The sequence below is a fragment of the Leptopilina heterotoma genome, unplaced genomic scaffold, assembly GCF_015476425.1.
Source record: "Leptopilina heterotoma isolate Lh14 unplaced genomic scaffold, ASM1547642v1 Lhet_16, whole genome shotgun sequence".
Classification (NCBI taxonomy): Eukaryota; Metazoa; Arthropoda; class Insecta; order Hymenoptera; family Figitidae; genus Leptopilina; species Leptopilina heterotoma.
Window position 1 is genome coordinate 409815 of NW_025110874.1, and position 26110 is coordinate 435924.

Sequence of the window (26110 nt, forward strand, 5' to 3'; positions counted from 1 at the left end):
ATTAAAAAGTGTTACTCGGTGGTTTTTAGCGTATCTGATTATGAATTTGAAGTCTTAAACACAAAGTAACTTCATATTCATAATCTGCGACCCCAAAAGCCCCCGAGTAACACGTTTTAAGGGAATCGGATCAAATTTGAAAATTTTTTCCGCCATATTGAATCCGCCATTTTGAATTTTTTTAAAGTGACTTCAGATTCGTAATCAGCGACCCTAAAAACCCCCGAGTAACAAGTTTTAATCGAATCTGATCAAATTTGAATTTTGTCGGCCATATTGAATTCGCCATTTTGGATTTTTAAAAAAAAACTTTAGATTTATATTCGGGAACCCTAAAAACTGATAAAGAATGAGTTACAGAATAATTTACCTCGTTTTTTGCTTTTAATTCATAAAAGTATTTTGAGATTTTTGGACCTTTTGACTTTTGACAGTTCTATTGGCATCGGAAATGGAATTTTGCAAAAAACGCCCATCGGCATCTTAAAGTACATGAACGTAGAAATCTTTTAAGCCCTAGAACGTTTAAATCCATCAAAGCAATTTTTGTTTAGAGCTCTGTCCGTGTTGACGTGGAATGTCCCGTATATTTTTTAAAATTAACTAATAAAAATTTTAATTATTAATCTTCGCCCTTAGAAACATGAATACATTAGAATATAACTCTTTATAAAATTCAATTATTAATCAATTATTAAATTAAAATATATTTTGATAATTCTATTTGTTCAAAAGTTTCTAATGAAATTCTTTAACTCTTATATTTTGAAAAATGGAACAAGAAAAGTATTTATTTTAATAAAATTTAGAGAAATTAAATTAAGACCTGTGTTGAATGAGAACTTTGAAATTGACAGCTGCTTTAACATATATCGAATATAATATACTATTTCGATTCTGCCCTCCACAATTATCACTGTAAAAATTGAATACTTTCACACCATTTTGACTTTTTTCTTTAATAAAGCGCCATAAACAACTAGAAATTTCGTTTGCACCTCTCTTAGCATGTGCTTCATTCCAAACGTTACACAGCCCTTGTTTAGAAGCCAAATCAAAAATTGTAAAATTAAAAATTGAAATTTTTCTTTTGTAATACAGTGTGGATACTTCTGAATGAGGAACATTTAAAACCTTTTGTAAATCAAATGATGCTGTGCATATACTATTATCAGTTTTAACTTTTTCTTTATCTGCTGACATTAAATCACGCGCAAAATTTTTATTTCTGATGTGCTTTTCGTGTGCTTTTATAATTTCAATAGGTTTATCTCCAGGTGAAAGCTCAAAGGCGGTGCATTGATCGCACTGGTCTTTTTTCGGTTTATGAAAGAATATATTATATTCGCTTGTGAAAATTTGTCTATATCGATATTCTGCAACAACATTCTCGTCATTTCTACTTGCCATCCAATCTTTCTATTGTTCGTACATTTTATTGATATTCAAGTTAGAATCTAAGTACTCTCTATTCGTAGTTTTTCTGCAGTAATGGGATTCAACTCATTTATACGTAGATATGTGTTCATGGACGCTTTATGTTGCTAAAACTGGTGTTTTGTTGGGTCTATTTGTATGTTTTCCTCGCATATCTTCTTGAATAAATTGAATTATCGAATTGTTTTGTTTTTTAAGAATTGTCTCCAGCCAAGTTCTGCTGATACCTATTTTTATAAAAGAATGGCAAAAATTCGAAAAGTTCAGTAAAAAAATAACATATATATTTTGACTTTTGCACTCAAAAAGATCTTAAATACAACAATATTACAAATTATTTAATAAAGATTAATATTCTTTCTCTTACTGAAGGTTTGCAAAAACATTTCCTGGCATACTTGAATCCTTTTCATTGACGTAATCAAAAAGAAATCACGTTGATTAAATCGTTTATTACAAGAGTCATTTTCGGCATTTGTGTCCTCGTTTGTCTTTCGATTTGTGCATGTTATACTTCTTGCTATATAATCCCATTGTCTACTGTGATCTTTAATGTTCCAAAATTCTTTAAATAATTGATTTCGTTCAGCAAAAGAAATTTTAGTTTGACATTTAAATCGACAATTTGCGCATTCAATTCCCATTACTTTAGCGCCAATAGGAGTATTTCTTGAAGATACACCAGAAGTTCCAGAATTTTTTTTTTTTTTGAAACAACAGTTTTCCACTGGTCCTCATTTCTTTTTTGAAATGATCAAGATTGATCTATATATATTTGCATCTAAACGAATTTTGTACCTAAAAAACATTTTTGAAAAATTTTACTTTTAGTCCCAGTCTCCCTAACCGACTGTTTATTTTCGTATGTAGTGAATTTAATGTAAAAAGGATTATTTACCATTCTTCAACAAGCAAAGATTTATAAAAGAGGACATTGATTGGCTGAATACGTTGGGAGAATAGAAGACTTTCATTTTCTTTATCAAATGAGGTCTAATATGTTCGTCTGTCAATTTAGGGAAAAATCTGTCCATGCTGTCCGAATTTCTGTCCATGTCATAAGCCAATTCAAAATCTTCCCAGGAAACAAATGTTCTGGTTACAGTTTTATCACATTTAAGTTCGTGTTTATTTCTAAGTTCCTTTATGGCTTTGCAATTAGAGATTCCTTTATCGCAAATAGCCAAAATAATTTTCAAATTGGCTTGAGAAACTGCTCTGATGTTTTCTTTTATACATCTTGTTAATTACTCCCATTTAGCGCAGGAGTTTGCATGACTATACGAAATTGGCATTTTTGTTTCACTTTTTACACCTCGAATCATAAAAACCAATATCTCAGATGTCTTTTCAAAAGTTCTAACAGATAGCATTATAAAAAGAGATCTCAGAACATTATGCAGTGCTAGAATTAGAATAAAAGAATGTAAAATAAATATAACATATTTTATTCTTTTTCTTTCCTAAGAGACGTCTTTTTTAAGTTTAATTTCTTCAGGTACGTCGTTTTGTTTTTCTGTGACGTTTTCGTTATTAACAAAAGTGGGATTTAAATTCAATGGTGGTGTGTACATGGATAGACATTTGCGTAATTCCTTTAAATTATTTACTCCAACATTCAATAGATGTCAAATACTGGAAGACGCAATTATTGGGATGTTGTGTGTTTTGCGTAATTTGTGGACAATTTATTTTATTCTTTATATTTTATATTTATTATATTTTTATATTTATTATTCTGTGTTTTGATGTGTTCTTTTGCCACTGAAATAAACACAAATTATTATTATTACTATTATCATTGTTACTATTATTATTATAATATAATTAATCACCTGTACTTCATAAATTCCGCGACTTCAATTTGTAGACCTATTGTCCAGCACCCATGCTCGAACCATATTTTCAACGTCTGCCTTGGATTGTTTGACACTTCCTTGGCTCTGAGGATGTTTGTCGAATAGCTAAATGCCTAGCCAATTAGCTAATTGTCTAATACTTTTAGGCGAATAGACAAATAACAGTAATATTGAAGGTCGTTCATCTATTCGGCGCCGTTTAGCTAATTGCCTAGGCGGTTAGCTAAATGACGAATTCTTCTATTTGCCTACGACATATGTATATGTGAGTTATAACGTTTTTTATTAATTTTAATTATTTTTAAATAATTATTTAAGATTTTTAAACAATTTTAATATTTATTTTCAGATTTTAATCCTATTTTTAATTTTTATTTAACCAAAATCAAATAACTATTTGACAATAGGTTAGGAATAAACGTTATTTACACTTTGAATTCAAGAATTTTAGTTTTAGAGAAAATATTTCTATTTTTAAGCGGCAGGATATTTTACTCGAAAGGATCCGAAAGATAAATTTATTTCGTTTTAAACATTTACCATACTAATTCAGAAATTGTTAGAAAAATTCCTAACAAACCGCGGCGAGGGAGGTAAGGAGATCAATACATTAATTATTACACTCTGTCACTAAGTTTAAATTTAGCACAATTTAATTTAATTTAAATTCTAATATTAATTGACCAATTTATTTATTCTTTAGAATTCGAAGGCATCACTTTCTTTAATGCAAATTTTTTAACAATAATGAATTTATGCCAATCTGGCCAGGAACAACAATTATCAGTCACCGGAACTCACAGTCAATACGACGCCAATCTCGATATGCTCTTCGTCCTATGATGTCACTGATTCTAATATTAATCTTAAAATTTTTAATAAATTTCACAGTGGCATGGCGTGATGCGTCTTGTGACACTATCAAATCGTGAATGAATTAAATGGCCGTGTGCTTGGCCACAAGCGCGTCGCTACACGCGCGCTTCGTTTTCGTTTTACTCAGGTGAGTTTCAGGCGTACTTATATTTTCACATTCTAAACTTATTCGCGCGGGGTGGGTTAGCCGCTGCCGGTATTGCAGAGCGCCCCCTTATTCGTCATAAAAATACATAATATATTGTTGGAACTTACAGGAAATATGTAGGAATATTACACGTGTGAGACAAAAGAAAGGAATTAACCCATTGCCTGTTTGCGACCCAACGTTGGGTCGTGAAAAAAGATGGCCCAGACTGTTTGCGACCCAACGTTGGGTCGTGAAAGTTTTAGCAAAAAATAGAAATTTGTTATTTAAATTATAAAATAAATTCTTTTATATCATTATTCACATACTATAGGTATCAATGATACTAGAAAAAGTAATAAATAAATAATTGTTTATTATTTTTAAGTAATATAACAATTTAAAAGATTTTGATGGACATTTTGGGGCACTAAAATTAATATTTTTCCAAACAGCGAAGGGGTTAAGATACATATATTGAGACTTTATTGAACAATTAATAATTTAGTATTTAACATAAGTTTCATAGATTCTTTAGGCTTTACTTTATTTTGAACCGTACAACTTTATGTATTTACCGCAGGACCGTTTTTGTACGACTAACGAAAAATTGCAACCCTAAGTGGGACTCAGGTAATTCATTTACCTGGTTTCCCTTTCCACACAATTTTTCTTCAAGATTCATTTCTAACATTGATATTAATAATTATCGTTGTATTCCAACATATAATATTCCTAAATACTAAAAATTTTATAAAATTAAAAATTCAATCTTATTTATTTTTGAATTTTTTAAAAATAATTTCGTAGAAAGAAGTGTTTTATATAAAACTATTATTCTACGAAGTTTTATAAAAATCGGTCTACCCTTTTCAAATCATAATATATTTCTGAATTGAAAAGGCCCAGCTATTATGTTTAATGTGGAAACATGAGAACAAAAAACAGTTTTTCAAACAGAAAGCAAGCAATATTCTATATACTGACTTCAGGATCTCAAGTCTGGAGAACGCTGCGTGTTACAAAAAATGTGCAAAAGAACTCAGAGCTAAGTAGCGCAATGGCACTCGAAACTGAGCCCTCTTATTTAAGTGTACGAAAAGTATAAGTAATTGCCGATATTAGTATCAAAAAGGGAACGCAAAATTTAAACAAAAAATAAATAGAAAACAATTTAAGAATGGATATCGATTTTTTGTCAGGTAATTTAGGATACTATAAAACACTAAACGGAGAAAAAGGATTTTTTAATTAAATAACATTTTCAGTTGACATTTGAGAAATTTAATTATTTTGAAATACTTTTAAGAAATTATTGTTTAATTGATAATATAATGATTGAATTTTGAAAGAATTTAATTTATGGAATCGATTTAATTGTCCTAAATTGTAAGAGGTGCTAACGACTATGAAGCTCAATATATATAGTTTTTTTCAAAAAAGAAATGTATAATTTAAAAATAAAGCAATTGGATATTATAAATTTTGAGTGAAAAAAATAACTACCCATTCATGGTTGCGTAAGAAGTAAAGGAGTGTGAACATGGCCGATCAATTTGGATAAACAACCTCTAATTTTGGGGTATAGGCAGCATTGCAGAATTATTAAGCGTGCAACCCACCAGTGTTTATCGAAAATTATTTTTGTGTTACGAACTGTAGAAAGCATGGAGAGCGAGACTATAATAAAGTCGATTGGGCATCGTTAATGAGTGATAATAGTCCAGTCAAGTATAGGTAATCATCAAGATGGGGGCTCCATCTCAGCTCTTCCATACTCTATGAGTACATTTTCTCTATTTTACCCTTCATTTACTTATTTACTTATATGCTTGCTTATTTACTTACATGTTTATCCTAAACGAAGCTAATAAAAAAACCATATTTTTTTTCAACAACGGCGTCTGTCCTGAAAGTCGAGAATCAATTTAATCGTCTTCTTTTTCTGAGAAAATGATAGGTGCCGCTGGCGATTATTTATGCTACTCCTCAGGGGTTCTCTATTTCTCTCAACTTTTTTAACGAATTTTTTAAACATTTTTAGTAGGCACAATTTAAAAATTCTAATTATTAATTAATTAATAATTAATCAAATTTTTAATTTTTTTAAAACTTATCTTAACACATTGAAATAATTATTCTATATAATAAAAAAAGCAATTAGCATAAAACACAGATTAAATTTCACCAAAGCTTCACACTAAAAAAAAGTTTTACTTTCAGCCTCTTTTTGAGGCTGAATTTAAGGTGTAAACGGAGTCAGCCCCGCGGTTAAAGAAGGACAGACTTACGTGAAATACATGGGCTGAATTTAAGGTGTAAACGGAGTCAGACATTTTTTTTCCTGTGTTCGTAGAACAACTAGTTAATAATTAAATTGATTTAAAATAAAGTAAAAAATACAAAAATATTAACTTGTGTAATCTGATATTTTATTTTGAAATTATGGTTATTTGACAGGTGAACTTTAAAATTATTTTTCATTTCATATTTCTTATCATTAATTGTTTCTATCAATTTATAGTAATAAATTAGGTTAATCTTAGCAAATTCCAATAATTTTTTTTACATTTTCATAGTAAATTATGTGCTTTCTTTAATATTTTCTAATATAGATGAAAGAGTGACATTTTTCACGACTTCATATATTATACTTTAGATGCTTTTTTAAAAATAAATATTAAAAATATTTAAAAACTCTTTTTGTTCAGTGATCCTAATACCTTTAAAATCATTTCTGCAAAACATTTTTTAAAATTAGTTACTGTTTTAACAACACAGGCACACAAAAAAAAAAGTGTCGTGGCCGAGACACTACAGTAGTATATTCCCATGTATTTTTGGCCGCTGAATCCGAATCTGAAGTCCGAATGCTCAAATTGGTTCTTTTTTTTGAGTTATACTCAAAAAACGACTCAAAACACGAATTTGAACCAAAAAAATTAAAAAATTTTTTTGTGACATGACAATAGCATATTTCCATGTATTTTTTCCCGCTGAATCCGTATTCGCAGTCAGAATTGACAGATTTGTTCAAAATTTGGAGATAAGCTCAAAGAACTGATAAAAAAAGCGATTTAAAATAAAGAAATGGCAATTTTTTGCTATGACACTACATTACAGTATTTTCATATATTTTTACACTCGGATCTCGCATTTGAAGTCAGAATTATTCTAATGGCTCAAATTTTGAGACACACAAGAAAATCTGTTAAGTTACAAAAATTAAAGTCAAGAAACTCTACTTTTCTTGCTAGTACACTACATTAGTATATTCTCATGTTTTTACATCTGCTTCTAAATTCAAAGTTAAAATTATTAAATTGGCTCAAAATTTTAAGTTAAATCCAAAAATGCTCAAAATTTAATTTAATGCAAAAGAGTTCATTTTTTTGGTATTCGGTAGTGTATTCTCATGAATTTTATATACGCTGAATACAAATTCGAAGTTAGAATTATCAGAATGACATAAAATTTTTTAGAACTCAAACCCTGGTTACAGGTACAAGCATGCATGTTTTTGAGCACTTTTAATGAAATCCAAAATTTTGAGCCACTTTGAAAATTCTGACTTTGGAATCACAGTGAAAAAATACATGGGAATACACTAGTGTAGTGTCATAGCAAAAAATTTCCTTTATTCATATTAAATTACATTTTTATCAGTTTTTTGAGTATATCTCAAAATTTTGAGCAAATCAGTCATAAATCTGTCAATTCTGACTTTAAATGCGAGATCCGATATGGAAATACTGTAATGTAGTGTCATAGCAAAAAATTTACATTTATTTATTTTAAATCGCTTTTTTTATCAGTTCTTTGAGCTTATCTCAAAATTTTGAGCAAATCTGTCAATTCTGACTGCGAATTCGGATTCAGCGGGAAAAAGTACATGGGAATATAGTAGTGTAGTGTCATAAAAAATTTTTTTCATCTTAATTCGGTTTTTTGAGTCTTTTTTGAGTGGTTTTTTGAGTTTATCTCAAAATTTTGAGCAAATCTGTCAATTTTGACTTCGAATTCGGATTCAGCATGCAAAAATACATAGGAATATACTTTTGCAATGTCACAGAAAAAATTTTTTCATTTTCGTCATTTTAATTCGGTTTTTTGAGTCGTTTTTTGAGTTTAGCTCATAATTTTGAGCACATCTGTCAATTCTGACTTCGAATCCGGATTCAGCGGGAAAAAATACATGGAAATATGCTATTGTCATGTCACAAAAAAAATTTTTAATTTTTTTGGTTCAAATTCGTGTTTTGAGTCGTTTTTTGAGTATAACTCAAAAAAAAGAACCAATTTGAGCATTCGGACTTCAGATTCGGATTCAGCGGCCAAAAATACATGGGAATATACTACTCTAGTGTCTCGGCCATGACACTTTTTTTTTTTTTGTGTGCCTGTGCAATGAATAATCAAAATTAATAGTTTTTGCACCAATGAAAAGAGCGTGTCATATAAATTAGTTAAGGACATAAGTTTGTTTACAAAAATTTCAATTTTATTAAGAGATCGAGATGCAAACGCGTTTCTTTCAATTTCTCCGATTGATCTAAAATAAAGATAGTGACTTTTTTTAGAAGTACGGCAGATCTATAGGCAATTGTGCTCGCTCTGCATGCTTCTACCCTCTACTGGCGACTGGCTGTAAAGCACTTCCTACAATCTGACATTACATTACATTTTCGTTATTTGAATTTAGAGCTATTTTTAATGTCACATAACTCGAAAAATATTGTTTCTCTTCAAATTTTGTCAAGAAAAGAATTTTTTTAACTTTGGATAAAAAAAAAAAATTTTTTTTTGAAAAACACCTGGAAATACTAAGATTTCATAAAAAATTTTAGAATTTTTTTGCTAGCATTATTTAATAATGGAGAGAAAAACAAAACTATTCTTATTCTCCTTTCAAAAATTAAAGAGGGAACAATATTTTTCGAGTTATATGACATCAAAAATAGGTCTATCAAAAAACAACATTTTTTTTAAATCATAACGAAAAAAATTTGACCCCCCCTAAAAAGGACAAATAAAATACATGTCTCTTTTTCTCATTCACGTGGAATTAAAAATGGCACTCCTCGCAAACAATTAATTTCAAAAATTAAAAATGTGAATTTATTTCACACTACAGTCAAATTGAAAAGGGGTGTGCTACTCAAGTACAATCAGAATTAATTTAAACTTTTGAAATTTCCAAATAAAGTCTTACTAAAGAAAATAAAATTTAATTTAATGATTTAGAAATTTAAAAATTTTGCTCCAATAAATTTGAGTAAAGTAATTTGCAACAGTCAATTTATTAATAAATATGTATTAAATTGTAATAAATATGTATTTATTTAATAATATTGACAATAAGATATCCTGAAATAATAATCGATTGCAAATACTAATATATTAAAATGAATATAAAAAGGACATTAAAATTACAGCTATACATTAAAGTCTTCGCTATAGAAATTTATAACATCAGCCACTATATTAATCTTTGTAAACGAAGGCTTGTTATCTTAGTCGAAAGTGAAATTGCTATTAGTCTTAAAGTACAAAAAATTTACGGACATCCGGAAAAATCTTTTATAAATTTACTTTTTCGCTAAATTATTGTAAAAATAGAGAAAGCGCCTCACGCAGAGTATACTCTCTTAAATGATTATAAAAAAATTTGACCCTGAAATATTTTATCCAAACGAAATGCTTGGATGAATCCTACAAAAACTCCTTTTCTATATGTATACCACAGTAAAATGTGAGGTATTAAAAAGCGTTGCAGATTAAATTAACACCAAAAAGTATTAAAATAGTCCATTTTGGTGTTATTTTTTATACTATGACTGAAATTTTACTTCAAATCAAAACCAAGTCAACGATTACTATAACTAAATAACTAACAAACTATAACTAATTAACTTAGTTACGAAATAAGTTACTGACTAACTTACTAACTAACTTACTTAACTTAGTTACTAAATACCTTACTATAGTAAGTTAGTAATTTAATAAGTTAGTCAGTTAGTTAGTCAGTGAGTCACTTCATAAGTTTCTTTTAATTCTTCAATTAACTTATTATTAACTTATTTATTAACTTATTATTAACTTATTATTATTAACTTATTAAGTTAATAAGTTAATAAGTTAATAACTTAGTAAGTTAGTTAGTAAGTTAATTAGTAATTAAGTTTGTAAGTTAGTTAGTAAGTTAATTAGTAATTAAGTTTGTAAGTTAGTTAGAAAGTTAGTTAGTAAGTTAGATATATAACTATTGTCCCTGGTAAATCTAAATTCGTCGAATTTTGACAAATCGTTGACTTGGTGTTTGATTTAAATTAACATTCATATAGTAAAAAATAACACCAAAATTGATTATTTTAATTGTTTCTGGTATTAATTTAATTCTAGAGTTATTAAACTGTTGCTATTTTTTTAATGCATTTTGGTGTTATTTTAACACCTCACGATTTACTGTGTGAAAATCATATGTTTAAACAATTCTTTTTAACAGTTATTTATAAAAATTATGCAAAATATCGAGAAGAGCCTCCGGCAGGGAATCTTCTTCTATATATATATATATATATATATATATATATATATATATATATATATATATATATATATATATATATGTTAGGCTCAAAAGCCGAAAACGGCCAATGGCCGAAAAAAAACAGCCAAACCTAGTTTTGGCAAGTGCAGTTTTGCCAAAACTAGGTTTGGACGTTTCACTTCGGCCATTGGCCGTTTTAAATTGACAAAACTAGTTTTGGCAAATCGACATTTGCCAAAACTAGTTTTGGCAATTTGAATTTGGCCATTGGACGTTTCCAATTGCCAAAACTAGTTTTGGCAATTTGACTTTTGTCAAAACTAGTTTTGGCAATTTGACTTTTGCCAAAACTGGTTTTGTCAATTTGACTTTTGACAAAACTAGTTTTGTCAATTTGACATTTGGCAAAACTAGGTGAGGCATTTCAAATTGTGAGAAATTGAAAGAAAGAAAGAATAGAAAAAGAAAGACCGCCGTATTAATAGGAAATTTGTTTAGAATTAGCATGTAGTCTCTCACTCTTTTCTGTCTATATATTGTTTCTGTATTGAATGATTGTGTGTATGAAATAAGAAATCGTCAACAAGGTAAATTAGTCTGTATAAAGGTAAATTAATCTTTGTAAAAATAAATAAGTGTTAAAAAAGTTATTTTAATTAACTTTTATGTGCAAAATATTAATGGATTTTTGTTAGAGAAATTTCATCTTATTGTAAATAATATTAATCAATGACACATTTTTAAATAAATATATTCCTATTGTATAACGAAGCGGTCTTTCTCACAATTTGAAATGCCTCACCTAGTTTTGCCAAATGTCAAATTGACAAAACTAGTTTTGGCAAAAGTCAAATTGACAAAACCAGTTTTGGCAAAAGTCAAATTGACAAAACCAGTTTTGGCAAAAGTCAAATTGCCAAAACTAGTTTTGGCAATTAGAAACGTCCAATGGCCAAATTTAAATTGCCAAAACTAGTTTTGGCAAATGTCGATTTACCAAAACTAGTTTTGTCAATTTAAAACGGCCAATGGCCGAAGTGAAACGTCCAAACCTAGTTTTGGCAAAACTGCACTTGCCAAAACTAGGTTTGGCTGTTTTTTTCGGCCATTGGCCGTTTTCGGCTTTTGAGCCTAACATATATATATATATATATATTTCCCAATCTAAAATATTCGTTTCATTTTACAGGTACCTCTTGAAATATTTTTAATGTTTTTAATTAATTTTATATTTTAATATTTTAATTTAGCTGAATTCAGACAGCCACTAATATTAGTTTAATAAAATTACATTACTCTGATTTTGTTCAACAAATTCATTATTAAAAGCGAAACTTTTAAATGGAATAACATTAAAAATTTGACATTTTATATGAACAAACGAAATTCTGATAGAATAATGGAAAAGAATTTTTACAATTTTATAAAAGAAAATGCGCCAAAAAAATAATAATAAACTTTAACAAAATTAATGCGAAATTTAGAGTATAGTTATGCGCTGGAGTTGGTTGAAACTTAAAAAAAAATTTATCGTTATGGTAATTATCAATATATATTTTTTTTGAAGATAAAGGGTTCAGAAAGAAATATTCATGCTGGGCCGGAAAAATTTGCACCATAACACTATACTTGCACTATAGTTTTGTCATACAATCCAATGCCGGTGGAAAATTGGAAATACTATATATCTATAATATAGTGATGCCGCGGTGGAGTCGCTGAGGATGATAAAAACTCTTTTAACCGGCATCAATATTTTTATATTTTTTGAGAAAATTATTATTTATTTTCAATAGGTTTCAAATAAATCTCATTTAGGTATATTTACTAAAAAATATAATAAATTGTGAAAAAATAAATTGATTATTTTCTTCATGGATTATTTTGCTATTACTGAAGTAGAATTTTATTGTATTAAGAATTAACTTTTATTTAAATAATTCAATGTTTCTTGGTAACATCCAAAACTGCAGACAAGCATAAACATAAAAAATACAACATTGTTTTCCCCTAAAATCTTTTCTTATACTCAATTATAGAATAAAAATACTAACTTATTTTTTCTTTAGACTTCTTTTGGGGACAGGTCGAAATTTAACGTTTTCAATCTTAAAACCGCTTTTTTATGAAAAATTACAAGATTAGATACAAAATTAACTATTGGCTTTTGTTTGTCCACACATATTATAGAAATTATACCTTCTAATTTTGGAATTGTAATAATATATGAAAATTATTAAAACTTCAAAAGAATAAGAAATAATTGTTAATTTCTTATGTAAGAAAAAGTTATTGTCGGGAAAATTGCAGAAGAAAAAAATATCTGTTTGAATATTAGTTGTAATTTTTACCAATAATATTATCATTTTTTATAAGACAATATAATTTTATAATCATGATTTTTATTAATAAAATATTAAAAACGAATGCAAACAAAAAATATTCAAAATAAATTTAAAAATAATAATAAATAATGTTTATTATAATAAATGTAAATAATATATGTTCTGAACAAATTTCTTTCAAATATAAAAATAATGTAAAATTTAATGTTTTCGCACATAATAATGATTTTAATCACCCTTCTTAAATATTAGTCATCCATTTTGAATAATAAGGATTTAAATGAAGGACCTATAGCATTACACACATATAAGAGTGAGATATCATAATGAAATGTAAACCCTAGCTCACAATAAACGTCCTCTGGCGCATAGAATCCAGCCAGATGAAAATCCTCTCGATCCTACTCTTAGACTTTCTCCCTTTAATCGTCCATCATCTCCCCAGCGAGGAGAAACACTCCAGAGTCCAGACGTATTAATTAAACGACTCATTTTCATCGCACTACAAAAACGTGAGTTTAACGCCCATCGACAACTAATGTGGTTCCCCTTCTGGTTTATTTAAGGTCCTACATAAGGGGAAGAAACCGGAATCCCGATACTCACTAACCAATCCCGATGTTTCATGTTCCCGCCCATTGGATATTTTCCAACACCACAAAACCCGCCCACTTCAGGTTGATCGGCCCCTCCAACATCTGTTGTCAGTACTTCAAAAGAGGGGGAGTGTTACTCCCCCACCAAGCAAGTTCCAACACTCGTTTAGCCGGTAATTTTCTCAAACACAACTAAGCTCGCAGGCCAGAAGCATCTGATCGACCTCAGAGCAGAGCTCGTATAATCTCGCTGCGCGTTTCCCATTCCTGCTTTTTTTTGTACAGTGACGAGTGGATCGTGTGAGTTTTCTTTCATGTCACGAGTGAGTTCATCGTGCAAGTTTAGTGTGTGTTTAATTATTGGACTCAGGATTAAATATTGTTCTTGATTGGGACCAGGACCTAAGAGTGAGTTTCAGATAATTGAAGTGCTAATGAGATAATGTCAGTGTGACGCATTGCACTGTTCAGTAAACAAATATTATCGGAGAGCAAAAATTTTGTATGATAATAGACATAGCTGCGATTAGGATTGAGTGATTAGTGTTTATCCTGAAATGTGTTTCGCTATCTGGTAAAGCGACGGACTCGAGAGAATAAGTGTTACACACAGTGTTAATGACAAACCTCAAGAGCAATAAGTGAATGATATCGCAGCAGGATGCAGGAGACTTAAGACACCCTGTTTATCAATAACTTTCAAAATTCTCGAGAAAGAGTCATTTTGGCAGAGCCTGGGCGTTGCGCCACTTACAATGATGCCGCTCGCGCCGACGCCAATAGTCCCTATGCCATCTAAGCCCAAGATCGGCTTCAGCATCGACTCAATTGTTGGTGGTGGTCGAGATGATCGTTTAGACAGGTTAGAACGAGTGGAAATTGAGAGAGATGGAAGTCCCATGGATGTTGTTGAGGGTTCCTCTTCACCAAGAAATCGGCGACTCAACGCAAGATCTCCTGGTGCTCATTCCGACGAATCTGATAGGCCTGTTTCCCGAAGTTCCTCTATAGAGTCCTATCCCAATTCCCGACGAACGCCTTCGCACAACAATCATCACCATCATCATCATCTAACACTATCGAATCATTTAGATTACAGTAGAAATACAACGCACAGTCACAGTGGAGCTTCCACCCCAAACAACAGTCCCAGTCCGCCTCACAGGATATCTCATAGTGATTCTCCTGTTGGCAATCATCCTCCACCTCCTCCAGGTGTTGTTCGACCTAGTCCAAATTATCTTCAACCACCTCCTAGTGCTGCAACCGTTGCAGCTGTTGCCGCTGAACAGATTAAATCTCTTTATGGATTGTCGGGTCATGGACCCGCTGGACCACAAACGGGTCAAAATGAATATCAGTCGCAACATTTAGCCTTTGCTGCAGCGAATCTTGCTGCTCAAAATTTTCATGCGGCAAATCTGGCCGTTGCCCTTCAGGCACATCATGGTGCTTCGCCTCACGGACCTCCTCATGGACCTTATCCCCATGGTGGCCCGCCAGGAGGACCACATCCTCCACCTCATCCTCATCAACCACCTCGGGATAGCTATACTCTTTTTCCTTGGATCACATCCAGACACGGGCATGGGAGGTTTTTTCCTCATCGATTTCCTGGAGGTGAGTTATAAACCTATCTTTAAATTAAAATGCGTTTTTCATAAGCGGATCACATATGAGGCTCCAGATCTTAAAAGGACACATGCAGCATTGATTTTAAATGATAAAAGTATCCTTTTAAGATCCGGAGCCTATCTTATTCAGGCAATTCATTTCAGTAGGAGGTAAATTTATTATTTACCACTCATTTCATGAAATGAATAATCTAATTTCCAGGTAGAAAATTTAAATAGAATAAAAATAATGAGTATATGAGGCAAAGTTTATTAAGAAATGTTAGTGAGCGTATGTGTATCCAAATCACAAAATTAAAACACTCTTGTTTTAGTTTCATAAAGAAAAGAGAGTTATTAGTATAGAATTAACAAATTTTGATTGTTTTTACAAAATTTTGTGTTATCTATAAACAACAATGCGAAAGGGTCCAGAGTTGATATATGAGTTCTTTTTTGGTTCTCTTGATATCTATATTGATTCTCTTTTGATCCTTTAAAATTGAGAAATAGAAATTTACGCTTGAAAAGAGAAGCAAAGAAGAATCAAAATAATATTACTTTTTTCTTAATTATAGCAAAAATCTACAGTCAGAAAAAAGAAGACTAATTAACACCCTAACAGCAACGGATATCCTACGGACGTCCTAGTCACATCCATAAATTTAAATATCCCTAGAATGTCCTTAAGATATCACAGGACATCCCTGGAACATCTTACAGATATAACAGTTCGGATAACTTTAGGACATCCGTAGAATATCCTGAATATCCGATTTCTGTTAGGGCATTAATTAATTAGTTTCTACACCTCCAATTAGTTTAAAATCCTTAGAAAAGTAAAAACAGCTGAAAATTATTTACTTTTAAAAGAGTAAAACAAAATTCAAAAAATTTGCTTCTTATTTTCTCAACCATCATACGTAGAAAAGGAAATTTCTACAAAAACAAGAAGCAAAGCGAGAATAAAAATTTAATTTTCTGTACAAATCTGATTTTTTTTTGAGTTTCGAAAAAAAGAGCGAATTTAGACTAGGGGTTAATAGTGAAAATAAAAAATTATAAGATATTATATTCTGGAAGTGTTAAAATTGATTAAATTCATTGAAAACAAAAACGAATTAGATTATTTAAATTAAATTATTATTATGTTTGGAAGACACGATGATACCGAATTGAAGTAATTTTAGGTCAAAAAGAATCTATATAAATTATAATTTTGCGAAAGAGAAGTAATTATTATTTCTTTTTAATAAATTAACTTGTTTTTGCTCTCAATACTTTTAACCACTTTTTACCTTCTTTTTCTACCAATATCAAACATATTACAAGCCATTTTTACTATGAGCCCTTCGTACATTGCTAGCCCAACAAATCTAAATTGTTACAAGAAGAAAAGTAGTTTGGTACTTTTGTATTTTAAAGATAATTTCTGAATAGATGTTTCCTTCTGAAATTCAAGAACCCGCAAACTCTTTTCTTTGTTTACAAATGACCACGTGCAATGTAAAAGTTGAGAATAATTTATATTGTATATAAATTTATTAAAGTTTTGTATAGGAGATTGGGGGTATTGTGGACCACACTTTTTCTTAGCTCAATATTTTACACAAAAAATTTTTTTTACAAATTTTCAAAGTTTTCGTTTCAGTATAGAAGATATCTACTAACATATATCATAGTCAGTTTTCCAAAATTATCACTTACCTAAAAGAAATTTTAGTTTTACCAAAGAGTGAACTTTTATGATTTTTAAAAATGTTATAGTTCAAAATCAAAAATAACGATAAAATATATTTATTAAATGGTTAGAAATATTAAAAATGGTATAAATATTCAATTATTATAGTTTAAAATTAGAAAAGAAAAGTAAGAAAATGAAATTAATCGGAATCACAATTTGGACACGTAAAATAATACTTCATTAATTACACATTTTAATTAAACAGCTCTATTTCATGAATCGCAATGAATAGAATTGTTTTTGTTAAATTACTATATAGCTATTAGTGATTTTAATACATAAATTATGTATCTGCATTGATACAATTATGCAATTAAATCTCCAAAAACAAGGAACATAAACTTTCTCAAAAATAGGTGCGGCCAACAATTCCCCAAATGCTTCATTTTACAAAAAGCTTTGTATTATTTATTTATGTAAATTTTCATGCAAAATTTCTTTTTGGAGTCAAAGTACCAATGACACACAATAATTAAAAAAATATTTTCCATAATTAATTCTTGAAAATCCTTGTAAAAAGAATAGAAACATGAACGCCTAAAATAAATATTTAAATGCAATTTTTCAGGTGGTTACTGTTTACGGTTTATAGGTAATTGTAAAGAGTTGTAAAGTCATGAAATGCTAATGAAAAATTTACTTTCGGCGAACAAAAAATAAAAATAATTTGATGATCAAACTTATAAATATTATTAAATAATGTAGGTGGCCCACAATTCCTCAATCTTCCCTATTTTAAAATTTAGTTTAAAAAAATAGAATTTTCTGAACAAAGTAATATTTGTGATATAATATCATTAAACTTTTTAATAATGACGTACAATTTCATTTTAATCCGATAATTTAGGTTTCTGTTTTTAGCTAATTAAATTTAAATTTATATTTAACCAGGAATAGACATTAATTATGGATATATATATATGAAAGATTCTTAAGTTAAAGATATTGAAGTTTCCCTTTTTAGAATTTAGATCTTTATTTTTATTAAAAAACGAAACTAAATTTTACTGCTGATTTTACTACTGATCAAGCTTTTCTGTTATGGTAGTGAAATATTAAACAAAATTATATCAAAATCCCTAATTAATATGAGAAAGGATCTTAAATTTTCTACACGGAGAGAAATTTTGTACTAACAACGCATAGAGTTTACTGCTTCGATTTTTTCAAGCGCCACTGTTGTGAATATAACAGTGCAGCACGCATACACTCTATAGTGCATGCGTGCTGCTATACGTATCGGACGCTAATGAGCTTTTTAGTAATAGATTTTTTTCCGTGTATTTATTGTATTAAATACTTCTCATAAACAATAAGATCACATGTTGATTACAGTTAGATTGTTGTATATAACTGATATTCCTTAATATTTCCTTATAATGAAAACTTATAATGAAAGTTCGTGAGTGGATATTTGAAATTAAACATGGTTTGTAATGATATGTGTGTCATTGATGAGATAAGATTATCTTTAATCAAGAAGATTCTCTTTAAGGTGTTCTTAATTTCTATTCGGAAATTTTATACTGATATAGATGACATCAAAAGACTTGTTACTAATTATACATTATTAGATATCATTACCACAATTGGCTAATGGCAGATAAATGTTGTATCAATTAATTTCCATCATACAATTTTCATTGAAAATAATCCAAGAAGAATAAATTGAAATTAAAATAATAATTACAAATCATTAATTTCTAAACGTAAACATTTTACTTTGCACTATAAATTATCAAAATAATGGAATCAATGCTTTATTAAATATCCCTTTGCCTCAAAATTAATAATGCAACAATGTAATTTATTGTTCTACTCTTAAATAATTCGGTATAAGCTTTTTTATCTTGTGTTTTTATTAAATTATAAAGATTCTATTCCTGTGGCTTTTATAACGTAAAATCCAAAAAGTGTTATTTTACATAATCTATTTTTATAGTTTCATAAAATATTTACCTTTAATGTATTTACTCTGAAAAAAATTTAATTGAATCAAGAAATTGCATAGGAACGAGTCAATTATGGTATTGGATCAAGAAAATGATTTTTTTGATGTTATATTATTTCAAGAAAATATTTTTTTGGTCAGAGATAAAAAGTACTTGTGTCAAAATCCATCAACGACTTTACTAGATATATGCGGCATAAAAAATATTTAAAAAAAAAAAACATCAACACAATAAATATAACACTATTATATTTTTTAGTAAAATATAATATTAAATGTAATGAATATTGACATTTTCTTACTGCCTAAGTTTAATAGAATATTGAAAAAAACAAAAAAACTTGTGAAAAAAAATTATTTTTTAATATTTTTGTAATTATTTCTTGTCCCTCGTTTTCGCGTTATGGTATAATCACTTTGTAAAATTGCATAATTTGCATAAAAATCAAGTCGAAATATTACTTAACATCAGTAAAAGGCATCAATAAACTCTCCTAAATGAATTCCTAAAGAGAAATTGATTTAAAAAATTATTTTTTTTTGTTTTTATATATGTTAAAAGCAGGAAAGTTGCAAAGTGAATCACAGCATCGTCATATGGTGTAATCATAATATATTTTCAATAAAATGAATAATTATTTATATTTTACGTTAAAAAAAAGTTTAGTAGTGTAAGGTTAGTGAAAACAAATAACTTGAAAGAAGAAAAAAATTAAAATCGTTAATAATTTGTTGAAAAAAATTAGTTTTCTTTGCGCGTCATGCGGTCTTATCAATTTTACATGATTGTTTATTGTAAACAGTAAAATTATAGTTATTTTGTCTGGCCCACCTCGAATATATTTCATTCTTGAGTATTGAACTTTAAAATTCTATATCGACTTTTACTTAATATTTGAAAAACAATTTTTCAATAATAGTAAAATCCAAATTGTAACCTACGTGGAGAATTACTTATTTACTTCTACTAAATACTAAATTTCTTAATCCAAGAACTCTTTTCTTTGTCCAATGTTAATAATTACTTGTCACAAGAAAATAAATTTTTATACCTTTAAATATATATAAAAAATTTTTTCAATAAAATTATGTTAAGTAAATGCTTTTACTTGATTCAATTACATTTTTGAATTGTAATAGTAAATTTAATTAAAAAATACAAATATAGTAAATTTAATTGATTCTAATAAATACATATATAATGTAATGGGTCGTGATGATATTACTTAATTGAACTCTATTCTGATTACATCCAACCAGATGAATATTAACGACATAATTATTTGTTATGAAAACATAATCAGAATATAAATAATTCGTATTAAAATTTTATTAACATTTTCAAACATAATACACCAATAAAGAAAATAATTAAGTTGATTAATGTTTATTGTTGTTATATTACTATTATTATTGGTAAAAAATACAGAAATTATTATTGAATGTTACATAATAATAAATTGTATAAAATTATTGTATTATAATACAATAAAAAAATTACGTATAATATTTTTAATTAAAATATCTTTAAAATAGCAATAACTTGGTAGTATATTAATAAAAAAATTGCATATTCAACGCATTAACTCATTACAAGTGATAATTAAAAGCAAACATTGGGCATGAATTGCAATTAACACTTAGCATTCAAAACAGCCGTCTATTAGTAATCATAAATATGAAGTGAATAAAAAGATGACATTCAAGATTGTCCATTGTTATAAGGCAATCTCCCAGCTCTAATTTTTATATTTATTTTAATTTTTAATTTCAAATTTTATTCCAAACAATAAACCTCAATATGAATCCATATAATAATGAGTTAAAATAAATAATAAAATAACATAATGAAAGAAGAAATTATATGATTATGACCAATTCAATTGTAGAAAGATTAATCCGAAATTTTAAATTATCATTTATGTGACCTGGCAAGAAAAAAGGGACCTTACGTTCAAAATAATAATGTTTTCTATAGAAAAACGCCCCTACAAAGTTAAAAAGTTGATATCGATATTACTATGCACTCTGATATGATTTGAAAAATCATTACTCGGGAGTTTTTAAGGTTGCTGATTACGAATCTGATATCAGGTTTTTAAAATTCAAAATGGCGGATGTAACATGTCAGACAAAATAAAAAAAATTGTTCAAATGTTCTTGAAACTCGTTATTCTGCGCGGGCTTACAACCAAATCTGATGAATTTTTATACATTTTGTTTTGTACTGATGATTTTTTAGCCAATTGCGTCCATCTTTAAAGCGCATTTGTAAAAAATCTAATAAAACTAAAGGTGCGCGGTTTATTCAATTGAAACGAGCACATCTTCTGTAAGAATCACTGAAAAAGTGAAAATTGGTTTTTACGAACCTAAGGACCCTTTTAATTTATCAGGTCACATATAGTAAAAATTATTTAAAACATTTTTAAATTGGGATATTAACCAAATTCTTTAAAACTTTTGTGGCACTCACCATTTTTGACGGTGTCGATATTATAATTAACTTTTCTCGATTTAGAGATTTGTAAGACTGAAAATTTATTCTCAATATTGTTTTCGAATAGCCGCACTTCAATATATAGTAAAATATTTCATCATGCTTTTTTATTTGATATTAGTTTACTTTATAATTTTTTGTAAATAGTATTTTCTTAATAATTAAAAAAATATGACTAACAATTTTCTGAAATATAAGAGACTTAATAATTAATAATTACACACCAAAGCATTACAGTGCCGAGTCAGTACATGGCACTCTTCCAATGACGGTTAAAGACGTGATCGGCGAGCGGAAAAAATCTAGCACATCAGTAACAATACTGGTGGCAGTATAGGAAAGCAAATCCGAAAGTCGGAAAATAATTCGACATCATCCGAATCGATAGAGACCGTCGGTCAGGCTGCTTGTATGGGCGCGGATTTCAGCCACGATTGAAAATTCTGGCATTCGTCTGACTTTTCCGCCTGAACTTATGCCTCTTGGCCAGTCAAGACCGAAAAAATTCTTATAACGAATACATTCATATTTATCAAATTTTATGCTATTTGGGTGCATTTATAATAAAAATTAATGCTATAGGCAAAGAAAGTTGTGAAATCTTTAATTATTAAATTATTTAAAGGTAAAACAACATCTTATTGGGCCAGAAACATTTTAATTTAAAAGATATTTTAAAAAAACTTGACGAAGTAACTTTACTTTTCTAAAATGGAAGAAATATCTTGAAAACTGCTAATAAAACGTATAAAGCATCTTATACTTTTGAAAACATTTCATTTCAAGATGTATAAGATACCATTCTTTTTTCTTACCGTGAATTCTAAATTTTTCGAACTCACGTTTATTGACATCGATTTAACATTCTAATCATAAGAGTGATTGTTTTAAAGTGTAAAAATGATGATTATGATTACACTTTGTCGGTTCTAGATTCCGAGATAATATAGCAATTTACTACTTTTAAAGAAAAATATCGAATATGCTTTATTCTTTCTTCCTAATCTATACAGGATCTCACATATCGAATGATGCATCAGCTTTCATTAATTTATTGATACTTTAAGTAATTTATTTCGTTGTTAGAAAGAAAAATGAAAAGGGACCACTTTGTCGGATGTCCGTTATTTTTTATTGTTTCAAAATGCAGGGTGGAGATTCAAAACCTATTGATTTTTTAACTTCAAGGTGTATTAGACTTAAAACAATTGTATGAATAACTTCCCAGAAGAACTAAAAATATATTTGCGCCTTACAATCTTTAATTTCGGTTTTTTGAAATGAGGTTTTTCACATTCTGAACATTAAAATTCTGTAACGCAGCGATTTTTGCATTAAATTAGAAAAGGGTACATTTATACTCATCATATGGTATTAGATCAACAGTATACAGTTTGTCTGTAAAATTTCATTTTTGTTAACATTTTAGCAAAATTCCATATTTCTTGCTTGTAATCATCAATTTACAATTTAAAATAATCAGTCTTTTCGATTAGAATGCCAAATTAGGCGAATAAACGTGAAATCAAAAAACTTAGAAGTATAGAATTTACGCTACAAAAGAATTGGTCGTAATACGTCCCAATAAGGTAAAAGCACCAGTACATGGACACTTTTAAAATAGTAGCAAATTTAGCAACGATTTTTACAAAGATAATATAGTTTTACTTGACAAAATTTTTATATTTCATTTGTATTATGATTAAAGGATTCAAACTAAAAGAAATTAGTCTAAATTTTTATTTTAGTTAAATATAAATCCAGAAAATAAATATTTGCTTCTTTACTGTAATAGTTAGTCATGTCATTTTAGGGGGTCCAGTAGTTGGACATGATAAAGACCAATGATAATAAAACATAATTTTTGCAAAAAGAAAAATACTAACTTCTGAAATAATAACTTCTGCACTTCAGATAAATGAAATTTATGTTCTGGCGGGAATCAATAAATAGTACTGATTGCTCGATAAGAAAAAATACCAAAGATGCTTTAGTTATATATACATATAAGTATATTTGTAATTCATAGAAGAAGTAAACACTTTGACAAGTTTACAATCCACTTAGTAAACTATTTAAAAAAGTCAATTGTAACTTATTAGTTTATAATTACAACATCCAAAGTAGGGTCAATTTTTTATTGACTGCGCACTCGGTTTTATTCTGAATAGTATATAAAAATAAACGAATTTCTTTTTTTTTCTCAAAATATATAAGTGACAGAGAAAGTTGTGTTCTTATTAACAGCTGCAGCATTCAATTTTAAACATCTATATTGCACCTATAATAAATCTTTGGCGAAATGTTATTCAAGCATCATTTCTTAGAAAATAGAAAAAAAACATGTTTTTATATAACAAATATGACACAGCCTTAAACGGGAATTAAATCTTATTAGTTCAACAAAGTGGAAGAAATGATTCAGGTTTCTAACAAAATACTCCAAACAAGTTGAGAGAGAAAATAAAATGTTTTAAATCAGGTTCATTACATTTTTAATCTGAAACAATTACAAAAAATTAATTAAAAAGAGAAACTCAATATTGTAAATAAACTTCAGCTATGTAGTATACAATTTCTATTTTATAAAAAACGGTGTGAAAATTGGACCTAAAAAATTCAGAAACTGTTCAGTTTTTTCTCTAAAACAACCGAACTGCATTTTTCGTAACTTCACCATATTTTCTTTTATACATTTTTTATTTTAAATATAAAACATTTACAATGAAACAATAAACATTTATACTTTTACAATAGTGTCTGATTATAAACTGTGTTTAGATTTTATTTCAACTGATGATGATCTTTAAATAAAAATGTGTAAAGCAAAATATAATCAAGTTATGAGAAAAAATACTGTTCGGTTGTTTTAAAGGAACAGCTGAATATTATTTAAATAAAATTAACTAAAGTTTTTATTTTTTTTAAGTGGAACCCAGATTGGCCTTTGGGAACATTTTAATGCGGGATATTATTTAAATATATTAATATAAATAACTCAAGTTTTATTTTTTTTACATTTTTTACTTAAAACAGAAAATCCAATTAAATTTCAGTTTAGGAATTCTTGGGGCAATCCCATGGGGCCAAGTAGGGTTGATCCAAACTTTGCCCAAGTATACTAAAGAAATATAGTTTTTTGTCACTTTTTGCATTCGCGGCTTTTTGTTCATTCCTCCAGCATATTTTGTAAATAATAATTCTAATTAACTAAATTATTTTATTTACTCATTTTTTAAACTTTGGAAAACTGCGAAAAAAGGAATAGTTTCTTTGCAATTATTTTGAACTAAAAGAAAAAATTTTGTAAGAGAAACTAATTTTCAAAAGGAAAGTTTTTATTATACAACTTGTTTTATTCTCTTAACCTTACTCTCTGTTTTCCTTTTTCTTATATTTGTTAAAGTAAATAAAAAAAAATTTTTTTTACTACCTTACATTTTTACTTATTTGAAGTATAATCATATAACTTTTCAGATTGGAAAATTTGAATAAATATTTCCACTGAAAATCGTCTTTTCGGTTTCTCCGAAATAAAAGTGTCTTGAGAATTTAAAATAATTTCCTGATAATAGAGAAAGATATCTGATTTTATGGGATTTTAAATATATGTATTTTCTCAGAAAAAAGTCATATCATTGACCTACTGTCTGCATATCGTTAAAGCACGTGTAAAGAATATTTATGTTTAGAATATTAGAACATAAAAATATTAAAATAAATAAATATTTACATAAAATATATATAGATATTCTATAGGAAATTTAGAAATATTCTAAGATTTTATATCATAATTAAACGAATTTCCTCATGAGGGTTTTTTCTCAACAACAAATCTCAAAAACTATTTTTTTAATGTTTTACAATTTTTCTCAAAAAACCGAAAAATGACGTATTTTTTGGGTCAATTTACCACCGTAGATAATAACGGGGGGTAAAAGTGTAAAATTTTAGAGGTCATAAAAATTGCTATAACTTTTTTCTTTTTCATATATTTTTTCAATATTGTTTCTAGACAGTAATTTTATGATACTATAAGGAACATTTTAAAGGAAGAAAAGAAAAATCGATTTGATTTAAATTCTTGACCAGAAAGTCCCCTTATAATGCCCATTTTAGTTTATTCAAAACTGGAACACATTTTATGTATACTTGAAGTGCATTGCTCCAACTCACTTTTCTACAGTGTAATTACTGTTATTGATTTGCTCTTGAAAATTTAATTAATAAGACTTCTGCTATAATCTAATTAGAATTATTAAGCAACTGAAACACTTTAGTGAAATTTTTTCGATTACGTGAAATGGCGGATTCAGAATGTCGGACAAAAATTTTAAAAATCGTTAAATTTATCTGAAAATGGTTACTTAGGGGTTTTTTGGGTCACTGAATTCGAATATGTTTATCAAACTTAAAAATTCAAAATGTCAAATTTAAGATGTCATGTCGGACAAGAATTTTTTTTTGGTGGTTGCTGAATTGGAATATGTTTGTTAAATTAAAAATGGCTAT

The 26110-nt window shown here is 28.3% G+C and overlaps 1 protein-coding gene across 1 annotated transcript in view; it reads left to right on the forward strand.

The window, feature by feature from the left end:
• The first annotated feature begins 13718 nt into the window (after nt 1–13718).
• LOC122498797 (homeotic protein empty spiracles-like) overlaps nt 13719–26110 on the forward strand; it is a 37209-nt gene continuing 24817 nt past the window's right edge. The window contains exon 1 of the mRNA XM_043606708.1: nt 13719–15410. Coding sequence (XP_043462643.1) covers nt 14546–15410 — 865 coding nt within the window. The 5' untranslated portion in view covers nt 13719–14545. The remainder of the gene's footprint in view (nt 15411–26110) is intronic.